The 14587-nt window shown below is 45.5% G+C and overlaps 1 protein-coding gene across 2 annotated transcripts in view; it reads left to right on the plus strand.

Moving 5' to 3' along the window:
• NEDD4L (NEDD4 like E3 ubiquitin protein ligase) overlaps nt 1–14587 on the plus strand; it is an 83118-nt gene that overhangs the window by 14628 nt on the left and 53903 nt on the right. For both annotated transcript variants that reach the window (XM_036402499.2, XM_036402500.2), the window contains exon 2: nt 6245–6318. In XM_036402499.2, the coding sequence (XP_036258392.1) occupies nt 6245–6318 (74 nt within the window). The remainder of the gene's footprint in view (nt 1–6244; nt 6319–14587) is intronic.

Below are 14587 nucleotides of genomic sequence, written 5' to 3' on the forward strand. Positions count from 1 at the left end.
TGGATTGGGGTGACAGACTGGGGTGACAGCCCCCAGACAGGACACCCCACCTGGATTGGGGTGACACACTGGGGTGACAGCCCCCAGACAGGACACCCCACTTGGATTGGGGTGACAGACTGGGGTGACAGCCCCCAGACAGGACACCCCACTTGGATTGGGGTGACAGACTGGGGTGACAGCCCCCAGACAGGACACCCCACCTGGATTGGGGTGACACACTGGGGTGACAGCCCCCAGACAGGACACCCCACCTGGATTGGGGTGACAGACTGGGGTGACAGCCCCCAGACAGGACACCCCACCTGGATTGGGGTGACAGACTGGGGTGACAGCCCCCAGACAGGACACCCCACTTGGATTCTCCCTCTTGGGCTGCCCAGCATTGTTTGATGTTAGGGAGGTGCCAGTCAGAACAGGATAAGCCAATTTGGGAATACTCTCTGCAGGAGGGTGTTGTGGAATAGCTTCCTAAAGCACTTTTTTTTCACTCAGCTATAAGTGGACTGGTTCAATCCACCAAATCAAAGTAAGAATCAGTTCAACTCTTCTGCCACTGAACCTGGTTTCAGTTGCTGGGAGATTAAGAGAAGCCTAACATGGTTACTAGGCTTGCTGTGGCCAACTCTGTCCCTTAAGTAGGTGACACACAGTGGATTTGGCTTTGGAACTGCAGATCAATCAACTGCAGGGTTGATTTATCCCCTGCAAATGGGGAGAATTCTGAGCAGTGTGTGTTTGGGTGATTCTGGGTGTGTAGCACACAGGGCTCTGTGTGTGAATTTTCATTCAGGAAACCAGAAGTGCCACAGTTAAAACACTGAATTAAAGGTTTGTTGTCTTTTCCATTTGGATTTGTTTTGCCATCAAAACACTGACTTAAAGATCTGTTATCTTTTAGTATGTTATGTTTTGCAAACTTTGAGATATAATGAAACTAGAGATGAGGTGCTCAGTGGATGAAACCGGATTCACAGAGTCTCTATGTGCAGGTAACATTCCAGTGGGATCTGGTTTCTCTCCTCGCAGTTAGTGGAAATTTACCTCTCTGGCGCCTATCATGGGTTGGAATCAAAAATGTCTCTACAGAGAGGGAAGGGAAAAAAGTAGCCCAACTGAACCCGACCGACACTCCCCCACCGTGACTCAGGTGAAGCTCTCTCCGGTGAAACCCAAGCTCGCCGGCCTTTCCCCTCGTTGCCTTGGCGATGGTCATTTATTGCCGCCGTTGCTGAACTTCCGCGTGTGCGGGCGGAGGCGGCGGGCGAGCGGCGGTGCCTGGCGGGGCTCCTGGCGCGGGGTCGGCGGTAAGTGCAGCTCTCGGCGCCCCTCGGGCGGAGGCTGTGCTGTGACTGCGGGGGCACAGCCTGGCTGGGCTCACGGGCTGGGCGGCTCAGAACGGAGGGGCACAAACCTGCCCGCCTCGGGCTGTTTGACTCGGAGACGCGTTTATATACCTTTGGAAAAACACGTTAAATGTTTAATCTTCCTGGTCTGCGTGACAGCTGTTCAAATATTGGCTTGCATTGATCCAGCCGTTGTGCCTTTCACACTTGTCTGTTCATTTAAACGAGTCAACCTTCTAATTTTATACCCCCATCGATTGTTATTTTCAGGCTGTTCTCTTAATGCGTACGCTACGTGTGTCATGGGATTGTTTGTCCTGTTGGAAGTTGACATCTGCAGCTTTCCTTCTTACGCCAGGCTGGATTGCTGTGGCTTTCTTTTCTGTGCATTCAGAACATACAGATGTGTAATGCAAAGCTTTTTCAGGTTGGTTTTACAGCACTTCTATGTCGGTGAAGCTGGTGCTGGCTGAGCTGCGTCTCCTGGATCACCCTTTGAACAGGCAGCATTTCACCCTGCCTGTGGGGGAGAAAGCAGCTCGGGACGCTGTGTTTGGCCTTCATTCTTTCTCTCTGCTGTCGCAGCTCTTCTCTAAACTCCCCAGCTCCAGGGTATTTTACTAATCCAGGGGGAGAACTTAATAAGTTTTCTTTATGCCAGTACTTTAATGGGTCTAAGAAATTACTTGGCGTTCCACAGCAACTGGAGAAAGTGAATGTGGTGTGTGTTTAACAAAGAACTAACAAAATGTGAATAACACAGATAAATATATGTACAACGGTCTACTAAATCTGGAAATACATCTATTTTCCTACATCTTTTCTGAGGTGAATTGAGGTTTGTTCACTGTTGATGAAGTCTGGGTTTTGATCTATAATAGGCTTCCAGTTCCACAGCTTGGTTCCACCTAAATAAGCTGAGTCCTCTGAAATGGCACTGTGAACTGCAGCTAGGAGACCACAAACTGTGTAGAGGTTCTCCTTCAGCAGAGAGGAGAACTCTGTAACCTTTGGCATGTTTTGGGAAGGCAGGAATATGTAAACTTCATGTTAATGATTGGACAAAGCAGAAGTTGGTGTGGACGTGCGGCGCAGTGGAGCTCAGCACTAATAGGTAACCAGGCCCTTCAGGGCAGGCTGCTGCAGCCGCTGGGGAGGCCGTGTTTGGGGGCAGGACAGGAGCGTGGGCAGGGACAGCTGCTGGAATGTCTACAGGGAGCTGCCAAAGTGCTGCCAGCCCCACCGCCATCCCCACCTGCGCACACAGCCTCTGTTCCCAGCAGCCAGTGGATTGAGTCACAGTGCTCAGGACAGCACTGCTTGGAATCCCTGCCTGTGTTCTGCACTGTAGGGGCCAAACCTGAGCGAGGCAGGAATGGAACTGCAGCATCAGCTCTGGGGCTGCACTGAGAACAGCCCTGGCCTGGGGAAGCAGGAGCCACCCAGGGTAGGGAGAGGCAGCACCTGGAGCCCCTTCTGGGCTCGGTATGCTCCAGGCAAGGCTGAAATAGGATGGATAGAAAAATGTCTCTGTGGCGTGAGCTGAACTTCTCTTTCAAACTGTGCTTCAAAAAGCAGCTTAGGATATGTGCTTTACAGAACACAGGGAATTCAGTGGAACACAAAAATTGCAGCCAGGTGTTCTCTTCCTGCACAAGTGAATATAGTTTAGTCTCATCACCAGAGAATTTCTTTCTGCTGTGTAGTTTCAGCTCTGGGCAGAACTAAGGATTCTCCCTTGACAAATGACAACTCAAGTGGCAAGTGGCTTCTGAAGACTTGTCTCCCCTTAACTGTTCCCAGGTTGCCGTTTCCTGCATCCTGATCTCTGTGATGCTGCAAGGAGGAGAATTTGGCTGCTCATGGAAGGATGGGGTGGGATGATAAGCAGATGAGGGTGCGTGCTGGGTTCTTGGGTGCAGGAGAAGTCAAGGAGTATCCCAAGATTGTGGCCTGTAGTGTACAGTTGCCTCCACTGCTTGCTGACTCAAAGGATATTGGATGGTCAGAAGATGGGAGTTTGTGTTGAGAAATTGCTCTTTAAGAATTTGTTAGGTGATTGATCACTGATGGAAGTCTCAGTCAGGGTACTTGACTGCCAGTAAATCGTGCTCTGCAGTTTTTGTGTGGATTGGGTTGTGGTCTGGACTGTGAGTCTGTGTGTGTGCGCAGCAGTGTCAGTTCATGTGGTACTGAAGCTGTTCAGCTGAGGGAACTCACAGTTGCACCATTGCTTCTGGCATCTCTTTCCTTTTGAAGATATGGCTGGGCTAATTGAGCAAGTGCTTTTTTAGAGTGCAGCAGGGTGTCTGTGGTCGGTCAGCCACGGGTGCTGGAGGAAGCCCTCATTTCCCTCCGTGTGGCTCCTCCCCAGGGAGCCTTGCTCCTGCCGTGTGTGTACCTGCTTCCCTGCCTCGAGTCCCGCAGAGCTCTGCTGTGTCTCTGATCAGCCTGGTTACCCTGCTTTGCTGGCTCTTGTTTGTTTACTTGAAAATTAGGACTCCAGCTATATACTTGTTATCCTTCAGCCTCGCTGTCTGCCATGTCAGATCCCCATTTCTTCTTAATCCTCCCAATCTGTCTCCTTATCCCATTCTCTGCTTGTGCTGGGGATCCCTTTATTATTTGGGGTTTGAATCCTGGGTCTTCTCACACAGAATTTTTCTGTGGTTAGTGATCCTGTCATGGTGCCCTGGGTTTATAACAAAAACCGACCAAAATCCCAATTTTGTTTTGGAGCCTTTTCAGAGAGGGCTGGGTGGAAACCTGCATCAGGTAATTGGTACTCTGTGAGTCTCAGGCTGTGCCCAGCCAAGCAATCCTTTATCTGATTTTTTGGTGGACAATGAAGTGAGATCACCTCACTGCTGCTGTAATCATTTAACTCCTTTTTTACCTAGACACAGCACACTTGGAAATAAAGGGCGAAATTGAGATACAAGGAGTCAGCAAAAGTTAATGCATATGGTAGACCTCATCACTAACTGAGGAGGTGGTTTAATTTTTTTTAAACATTACATATATGTGTATGCATATTGAAAATTGGAGCAAACATTTGCAAAAGCACTTGTTCTGCTTGTTAAATTGGAATATTGAGTAGAGGCTGAGAGCCTTCTGGCAGGAGGGAACAGGGTCATAGGTTCTGGGATCCTTAAAGTGGATGTGACCCTTCAGGTATGTTTCTGAGCATCTGTTTAGATCATCTACAGCATTATCTTTTGTATCTTGCAGAACTCAATTGGGGATCCTCCAGCACTGGGACCTCCTCTTGCATTTTTTTCTCTTTCAAAGATGGTGGGGGGATTGTTTGTTTGTGTTTTTCTTTGATTTCTTTTGAATCGGTTAATATGCAGAGGTGCCCTCAGGAGGAGGAAGATGCCACTCTAGCAAAGTTGATGTTGGACTTTGCTAGAGGGAATCTGAGTAGCACTCAGATAGAAACAACTATTACAACTTCCCCTGTAGCTCTACTTCAATGAGGTCTGAACAGTCTGAGTTTTTGCTTGTGTTTTATTCTATGCTCTCTTCTCTCATTGAAGGAATTATCTTGATCACAATTTGCAAGTTCATTGCCTTTTGTATATTAAAACTGCTCTAGAAAACTGGGCACATGGTACTTAGGAAATATCCACTATTGTGAGTCCATTGGATTGTTCTTTTTCACATGCTGTTTTGTCACCACTCAGGTAAGCTTTGGGCTCTTTTGGGGAAAAAATCCTGTTCCCTAATTAGAAAGTACTGTGTGGTGTGAAGTGCTGCTGGGGAGAATACCAAAGGCCAGGTTTACAGGAAGGATTTGTGTCTCAAGTGTTGTTTTGCTGCAGCCCAGCTCCTCAGGCAGGACATGTGCCAGGGTGGAACTTGCCCTGAAGACAGGTTCAATGGGACTGTTGTTTTCTGCTCCTCTGTCTGCGCCTCCTTCCAGAGGGGCGAGTTGGGCTGCCCGGGTATGGCTTTACTCTGGGGCTGGTCCTGACCTTCCTCACAGTTGGAAAAATCCGTGCCAAGACAGCTGACACAAAGCTGTGTCTGGCTATCAGCTGCCTAAAGCAAACAGACCAGGAGAAACCTGTGGGAAAGTGTAATTGTTTTCTGAACAGGCTTCAAGGAACAGAGTCTCAAGTTACTGAAATTGAATCCAGTATCTTGCAGCTCTGGGAGCCTTATCAGAGGAGAGAAGGTATCACTGATATGGGGGACTGCAGAACCTGTTTCTGTAGAAGGCTTTCCAGGTTTCGTTTTGGTGGCCTCTTCCTGTTGCTCAAACGCAGTGAAAAAAACCAAGGTGGAAAAAGGCCATTTTTACTGATGTTCCTCAGGCGCTTCGTGCAGTGAAGTGATAAGCTGAGCATCAGGCTGATGCTCCAGTGATGTGCATCTGCAGGACTTGCCATCTGTCAGTGAACGCTGATTTTGAGCTCTCCACGTACACCAAGGTGGTGAGACAGGCTTAAAAAATTCCTTTTAAGTATTTATTTTTAACTGTGCATCCTCGATTTTTACACTGCAGACATCTCTCATTACTAAAACGTTATGAATAATTTCCCTTGTGTTTGAAGGGTTTCAGTGTCAATGCAGAATGAATTTGTGGTATACGGATCACTCAGGATGTGAAATGGCTCTGTTCAGCAAATACTCTTCTGCTTTTATTGCTATTATTTTTACAGTATTATTGCTATGATGTTATTACTGTTATCTACTTCTGCTCTGCCTTTATTGAACTCTTAACAGCTCTGACTGGAGTCGAATACTCCTCATTCAGATAAGCCTTCCAAGAGGTGGTTCTTTTCCAAATCCTCCCTAGGACAGACTCCTGCTATCTGCTAACCTCTTGCCAGCTGCTGATCTGCCAAATGGCATAGAGAATAAACATTAAACCCATTTCTTTTCTGTCGCAGGAGGAGTCTCGAATCCTCAGGGTGAAGGTGGTTTCTGGCATCGATCTGGCCAAGAAGGACATCTTTGGAGCCAGGTGGGTGTTGTGCAGTGCCTGTGATCCTTGGAACATGATCTGGGCAGGGCCAGGGCCCTGCAGGTGCTGGGCGTGCGCTGGCACAGCTGCCATGCAGCTCAGGCTGCTCCTGCCCGCTCCCTCCCTCCGCTCTGCCAGCCCAGGAAGCAGCTCAAGGCCCAGGCTTGCAGAGCCCAGCCAGGTAATAGCTGGGGGACAAGCTGCTTCTGAAGCTAAAATGAACCCAAACCCAGTGATTTTCTTTTTTGAAGGTTAATTCAGGCTTGACATTCCTGCTCTCTTAAGCCTAAGCATGACAAAGTGCTCTGCTGCAAATGTTCCAATCTACTTAGAAGGGTTTTATCTGTTGGAAATTAGTGGTAGCCAATTTTAGCTTTTATTGAAATGACTAATTTCTTAATGTATGAATGAACCTCCCTATAGATTTTCCTGTATTTATTTAATGATGCTTACAAATTGTTCCTTAGCTTGTTTGTCTAGCTTAAAACTACATGAAAGCGGCAATTAAAAGTTTAATCAACTTTAGTATTTTGGGTGAAATTTGCAACAAGCGTTCCTTTGGTAGCTATGTGCAGAATATGGTATGCCAAAGCTTTTTTATTTTCTTTCTCCAAATGTGTTGTTTTGAAGAACAGTTTTTGATGCTGACCATAAGCAACATAACTTTTATCTTTCAAAATGCATGAAGTTAAATCTAAGTTTAGTTAGTACTGAATCCTATTGATGCGGCCGTTAACATATTTTAAGGAAATTGGTCTCAAGATCAGTAGGATTTCCATAAAAACAGAGTTCAAAACACTCCCTACATGTGTTTTTAAATTTGTTTGAATCTTTGAAATGAGTTAACGTACAGTGATTTGAAAACACGTTGGCATTGCAGAGCTGTGGCCCCAGCAGCTGCTGTGCCTCTGCGTGCTGGAGCTGTGCAGGGCTTCAGACTGGAGCCGAACAGTTACTATGTTCCTGCCTGACTGTGAAGGATTGGCTACAAGGTGTACATTGTGGTTTGCATCTCAGTGGGAAGTTGTGCCCGCTTTTAATCAACTTTACCATTATTAAACACTGCCGGTGGGCTTGCAGAATCTGAAAGGCATTTCCTTCTTGATTAAATCTAAGGAAAGTCTCTTACAGTGTCGAGCGCTGGAGAAACTTGTACTTTTCTTCTGAGGATTGTAACAGTAAAGAAATCTCAATGCTCTTGAGTTTGATTTTTTTGGGCTTCTTTTTGACTTAGGAAATCATTTTAATAGCAAGTAAGAATATCTTAGGACACTCAGGGGAAACCACCTTGCTCTCCACAGCAGCCTGACAGGAAAGTGCTGCCAGGTGGGGGTCAGGCTCTGCTTCCAGGGAACAAAGGGCAGGACAAGAGGAGAGGGCTCAGATTGTGCCAGGGGAGGTTTAGGTTGGGCATTAGGGAAAATGTCTTCCCAAAAGGGCTGCCTGTCTCTGGCATGGCTGCCCAGAGCAGCGGTGGAGTCCCCATCCCTGGAGGGATTTAAAAGCCAGTTAGATGTAGCACTTGGGGACATGGACTTGTGCTGGACTCAATGATCTTGGAGGGTTTTTCCAACCTCATAGTTTGCTATGTTTTCCCTAATAGTTCAGAAATTTATGGAATTACAACTGCAATGACACAAAGCAACTAGAATGTAGAGTGCATTAGTAAGTGTGAGCACCCTGAGGTGATGGTTAAATGTGGGGCATTTCATCTGCATAGATGCAGTGGAGGTGTGCACAAGGGGCTGGTTAGTGTAGATGTAAGTGGGGGTCTGTAACCAGCTTTCTATTTTGCTCTGTAAAATTACAAGTCTGTGATGTGAACTGTAGATACTGCAGATTGGGATTTTGTGGATTTAGTGTCAGCTTACATGTGTGAATGTTTGACATTTATTTCCTTCCAACTTCTTAATTGAAGTGTCTTAGTAAATGTCATACAAGAATCCAGGTAGTGGCTGAACTCAGATTGTGTGTATCCTGTAAAGATAGAGCTGATGGGGTGCCTTGGCTGCTGTATTTTGCCTTCTAAATGGTGAAGTAAGTGAAAATGTGGCTGTCTGGAAGTTGAAAATGTGAGGTGCTTTTCAGTTAAAATTGCAGATGTTTTCATTGTCAGGGAGCTGTGCTTCTAATGGCATAGGAGTTAGTTATGGGTTGCCTCTGGATTTATTGCTTTTACCTGCTCTTTTCTGAAAAGCCCTTTTTCTGGTTTGATTTCATGTGTCCAGGACCCATGATGGAGCTGGGGAAGGCAGGCTCCAGGCTGCTGGTAGGATTGTAAGTCATGCTGTATACTCCTTTTGTGAGCAAGGCTGCTTGAAATGTGGCTGAATTCTTTAATTCATGTGTGTTCTGTCACTGTGGTTCCTGATGGGAGGAGAGCACATGTGGCTGTGGCTTTGCAGGCGACAGAGATGGCAGATATTTACCCTGTACTTATTCTTTTAAGTCTGCTATCACTTTTCTGGTCTGCTTTGAGTTATGGTATGTCTGGTTTTAACTATTGGAAAACTGGATCTGGAGCTATCTTCTCCAGCATGTGTGCTGCCTTGGAACTGGATTGGCTAACAGCCTGTTCCCCTTCTGGTACGATGGCTCCCCTGATGAGCAGAGACAAATCCATTGAAGGGAGGTGCTATCATAAATGAATCAAACAATTAAAAAAATAATCTGGCTCCTGAATGCCTCTTCAGCACTTGCACATGTGCCAGAGGGAGAGTGCTGCGTGCGTCCTGGCCGAGGGAGGTCCTGGAGGGCCTCTGGGACTGAATTCCCAGAGCCACTTGACTAGAGGGCAGCTGCTCAAGTAGGGGAGAGTTCATACTCTGTTGTTGCTTTTTCCTTTTCCTAGCTGATTTGCAGTGGAAGTTTGTCCAGTGTAGTGGAAATGAAATGTTATTACCAGTGTGGGGAGGGAAAGAGAGCAGCAAGCCCACGTGGCTCATGCTTTCCCTGGGGAATGAAGTGTGCTCCCATAAAAGCCGCGGGGTGCAGGGAGCAGCCGGGGGCAATGCTGAGACGAGTGCAGTCACTGCTGGCTGCAGAGCAGAAGTATGCTGGATAGTCGATAGTTTTGTTCGTGCAACCGTGATGTTGATGCCCATACAGGTGTGGGAAATGAATATTGGGCTGCCCGGTGTCGGCGCAGGGTATCTGTGCATCCTTTACATCGGTGCGGGCGGGCCCGGGGCTGTGCCTGGCAGCAGAGGGTGCCAGAGAGTTTCCGCAGCTTCCGCCGCCAACCGGTACCTGATGGCTTCCGACCAAATTAGGCTGTCACGTTTTCCACCAAAATCAGCAGCTTTTTACCCATTCCTACATGTTGTGGTCTTTAGGATGCGCTGGGTATATATTTCAGGAGCTTTAAATGGAGAAATGCTGCTTTTTCGAGGATGTGGTCTTGCTACTTAATAAGAGGAGTTGGTAATAATTCCTGACAGTTATAATGTCATAGTGAAAAATAATTCTCATCAGATAGTTGCTTAATGGAAAAATTGTACAAATACAGAAACATAAAATGTTTCTTGTTACATAAAATGTTTCTTGTTGCTTGAAGAAAAGAAGCTTCTGCATTCAGCTCCTCAGCTTTCCCACCTGCCTGCTGTCTACTGTGAGCTGTGAGATTACCTGAATCTGGTATCTTTAAAAGAAAAAAGGGGCATATCAATAAAATCATCTAAGGAAAATATTTTGGTCTGAAATATTTAAGACAGAACTACTGTGCTGAGCTTTTCCCTTCCAAAAGCCAGGTGTCATGGAGTTCTCTCTCTCCTTCTCCACCCCCGCTGGATTTTGGAACTTGTTAAGGTATTTTGGGAGTGTGAAATGGCATAGGAAGATCTATGCATACATCAGTCCCTCAGCTCCAGGGGCTGATGTATGCATATTCTGTTAGAGTATTCATTTAACCTTTGCAAAAAAAAAATGGCCTCAGGGAGGAAAAAATCCCATATTTACACTTCCATCTGTTTTGGAAGATTAAAATATTCTTTATGCTCTGGGAGACTTCCAAGAGAGCAGGAGTACAAAAGGAATCCATCTCGTTACTCCTTATTAGAACATAACATGGTAAAGGAAGGTGGAGACACTGGAGGTGGGGTTTGAGGTATAATTTTTAACTCCTTTTTTCACCCACAGGCACTTCTTCGCAGCTGTCTGTGATGTGAGTCATTATCTCTAGCAGCTCTTTGCTAAAGCCTTGCTACATTTCTTGTAGAGTCAGAAGTGTGAGCCTTTCTTTGTAAAATAAAACACTAGAAGGGAAATGGGAGGTCTGTAAAATGACTCTGGGATTTGGTATGGAAGAATGAGATTTTGGGATGCTTAGGCACAATGGATTGCAAGTTTGACTTTGCGGTGGAGGATAAGGTAAGGTTTTGTTTTCTTTTCAGAAGTTGATGTTCCTTTATCCTTGTGTGATTGGACACTTTGTGTCGCAGGACATGAGACTTGTATGGCAGTGAGGTCAAAATCTTCCTTCTGTTTGAGAAAAACTCTCAATGGATGTTACTCAGTACAGGCAGAAAGATGAAACCCAGAAGGCTCGTGCTAAAATAAAACCAGGGAGCAAACACAGCCAGTGTGCTCTGGAGTATTCCTTGTAGTTAATTGCTGTGTATTCTTATTGTGCTTCTTACTGTGCAGGGTGGGGAAGGTCACCGGGGGAATGGTTATTGGAATAAAATGACAGCGACTGTAAGAGGCTCTGCCTTAGAACATTGTTTTTACTGCTCTCCATAAAGCTTGGTTAGAAGTGTCTCATTATAATTCTAATCTTCTTTGAAGATGTGTGTTTTGGGAATTTGCTTAGTCACTTTAGATCCTCATCTCTTTGGATCTAAAAGTGACTAAGCAAAACATTGGAGTTTAAAAAAATTTTGGAGTTTTTAAAGCTCCACTAAGTGCATGCACAGCCAGAGTTTCTCTAAGTATGATTAAATGATTCTGAAAAACATTTCCAGGTTCACAGAATTTCCTTTTGCCAAGCACAACCTGCTTTTCAGCTCTGATGTTAACTGCTATCCAAGGGCTCCCATAATTTTGTGGGGACTCCTTGAAGACAGTGTATGTCAGTGATCCGAGTTTGTAAGAGTTTGGTGTTCTTGGAGGCATAGTGTGTGTAGAAGCACATTTCCCCTGTACAGCCCCCAGTCTGCAGGTTTACCAGTGTGTCCGTGTGCAGCAGCTCAGTCCCTGCAGCGCTGAGTACTGGGCACATCTGCCTCCACACCTGCCCACAGGTGGAGGGATCCCCAAAGCAGCAAGCCCAGAGCCCTCAGCCATCCAGTCCCGGGGGGAGGAGGTGGCCTGAGGTCTTCTGCTCTTCTTGGCAGAAATCTGAAGGTGCTCATTTTGGGGGTTTTTGCAACATTCAACTTCTCTGACTTAGGAGTACGAGGAGGCACGTGCCTTAAGGGCTCAGTAAGGGTGTTGTTCTGTGTGTACCTGCACTGAGGAGAGTGCAGCTAGGCTGGATGGAGTGAGGCGGTGGGAAAAGGGGATGGATGAAGATTAACTGATAGCCAAAGAGCAGTCTCCTCAAGACCAGGGAAAGAATCTGATTGGGATGTGGCTTTGAGAAAGAGGCTTCTCTGCCTTCATGTTGGAGTGTGCTGGTATTTCTGCAGCCAGAATTACAGGAGCTGCTGATCAATTCTTTCAGATATGTGAGGCAGAAAAGGGGTAGCATAAAAGGAATGGTTCTGTATTTCTTACAGAAGCAAAATTATCTTGTGCAAGACTGTTCCAAAGGAAACTAGTCGGGCTATTTTGAAATGCAAAGTTTGCCTGCATGTGACAAGCCTGGCATTCACGCACTTGCATAACAAGTGTTACTAAATTTTATGTGTGGGGAGGCGGTTTCAGCTTTTAAAATAAAAATAGAGCCATGTAGGCCTTGGTAGTTCCATTGTTCTTTTACGTGTGCCTGTGCTCTCCACCCCCTTCTTTTAGAGCTTAAAATAAGTAAATAATACATCATGTCACTGGCAGAAGCTAGTTTGAGACTTGCTTTCAAACCTGTTTCAAAAGTATAGAGCAAATGTGATTCCAGACTCAAGTGAACAAATGGGACACTGTTCATTTCACACTGCTCTAAAGTAATGTGATTTTTAAAGGAGGCTGATCTTCCTTGAGATTTTTTGCTGGAGTTTTTAAGTCATCAGTGCTTTTATTGTCCTCCAGAAGAAGAGCTGGAAGCGTGCCTTTTCATGCTGAGATTCAAATGAAAGATGATAATTATATATCTACAGTTGCATGAGCTTTAAGAAAATGCCAAATACTGCAAGTTGACAAAACCATGGCAAATAGCTAATTCTGGATGTCTGAGGGATTCCTGAGGTCAGGAAAAGGATTTCTTAAACCCTCAGATTGTTTTGATGGCTGTTCTGCAAAACTCTCTTTGTACTAAGTTGTGATTATGATTAATATAACTTTGATTATTAGCATCATTTTCTTAGGATTTCCTTTTATTCTCTAGAGAACTGTTACCAGCTTCAAGGTTCTCCTGATCTTGGCAGGTGCTGATGTTCTCTTTAGGTTTTGGCCAATCATGTTTGGATAGATGAGATTTGGTGCTTTTAATAATTTTCGATTTTGTAGCGAGGAGCATTTTAGATAGGTGTCCACAAACCAACTCCCCTTCATCTCCAGTCACTGGTATGCTGGTGACTGGGCTCATTTCTCATTTAAACACGACTTGGTGCTTTGAAATTTCTCTTTGTTGCCCTGCGCGTAGGTTTGTTATCACTGTGGCTTCCCTTGGGTCGCCCCTTGCGCTGCATTGGGCAGCTCTCTGTCAGTCTGTCGTGCCCCTGTGTTGGTGCCCCTGTTTGAGTGCTGCCAGTGGAACTCTGGGGATGTGCTGGCCGTCTGTAATGTCCCCAGGCTCCAGGCTTGCAGTTCGTTTCCTGTGTCCATTTTCTGGTGTTACAGTGATTCTACCAGAACACCGTGTAGACTCCACTTGACTTCCTACATTAACAGATTCCTAGCAGTCCATGACTGCCAATTTGTTGTGCCGCAGGTTTCACTAAGATGGCATTTTAGCCATCTTACACTGGTACTAGTGTAAAAATTGATGTAGAGAAAGTTTTCTACTTGTAGTTTTCTGGTTTGCGACATTTCCACATTGAATCCTTGTTCCTCTTCCCCAGGCAAACCCAGTACTTTTCCTCCAAGTGACCTCTGCAGTGAGCTTTCCTAGCAAGGTGCAGAACTGTCAGTTCCATATGTCAGATACATGATGTTATCTGTGTGAGTGGAAGGGCTTCATTCTGCTCATCCAGTGTCACTTTGACTCCTAAGCTTTTCCAGCACGCCCTTCTAAATCCCCTTCTGTGCTGCGTTCCCGTGCAAGCTCCGTGCAGAGCTGGGCTGCCGCTGGGGCTGGGCAGCCCGGGGGCTGTGTGAGACACTTCCACCTGGGGCAGTGTCAGCTTTCCTTGCTCTCCAGATCGTTTTGAGTAAACAAATGCATGTAAGTAAACAGTCTCAAATATCCAGTCCTTTGAGTAAACTCCAACTTCAACTTCAGGACCAAGAGCTTGGCTGCTCAGCTCAGTCTGACTCACTCTGTCCCGCTTTTAGAGCAGGCAGAGATGTCAGTAGTCTGTTCAGTAAAAGCAAAATTTCCTTACTGAAATTTGTAATAAACTTAATTATTCTCTAGTTTTTTAAAATAGAAATAGATTTTAAAAATAATCTTTACCACTGTGCCACAGTTTTCATTTTCTGTAGGCAGAAGATTCTTCCAGGGTATTTTAGCACTAAAAAATTGCAGTATTTCTAAGGGCTCCTGAAAAGAGCCTTGTCTAAGTATGGATTGATAACCCAAATCTGGGAGGATACCTATCAATATTAGTATGGTACATGAGGCAATTCAAAGCAGCACCAGCATCTCTTTATAATCAAAATGATGCTTTGCTTTCTTCTAAACATTGCTGCTTAATGCTCAACTTAATTGCAGATGAGGTAGATGCATTTATGTGCATCTACTGATGGGAATAATCAATCCCACAAGATGTCTTGTTTATTCTTGTTGCCACCTTTGTGGCATTTTGTATTCAATACATGGAACATCCAGTATAATGAACGTGCAAGCGCTGCTTGTTCTGTAGTGATACTGTCACAAAATAGTTCCTTAACTTCAGAAAGTATCAGCATTTCAGTGACTTGGTTGGTAAATCTGAGTGTCTGGTGGTACTGTCAGTGTCTCTCATTGATACTTTCAAGAAACCTTGGGTCACCACCCAGCAGAGTGTGCTGCAGC

Source organism: Molothrus ater, chromosome Z, assembly GCF_012460135.2.
Source record: "Molothrus ater isolate BHLD 08-10-18 breed brown headed cowbird chromosome Z, BPBGC_Mater_1.1, whole genome shotgun sequence".
Classification (NCBI taxonomy): Eukaryota; Metazoa; Chordata; class Aves; order Passeriformes; family Icteridae; genus Molothrus; species Molothrus ater.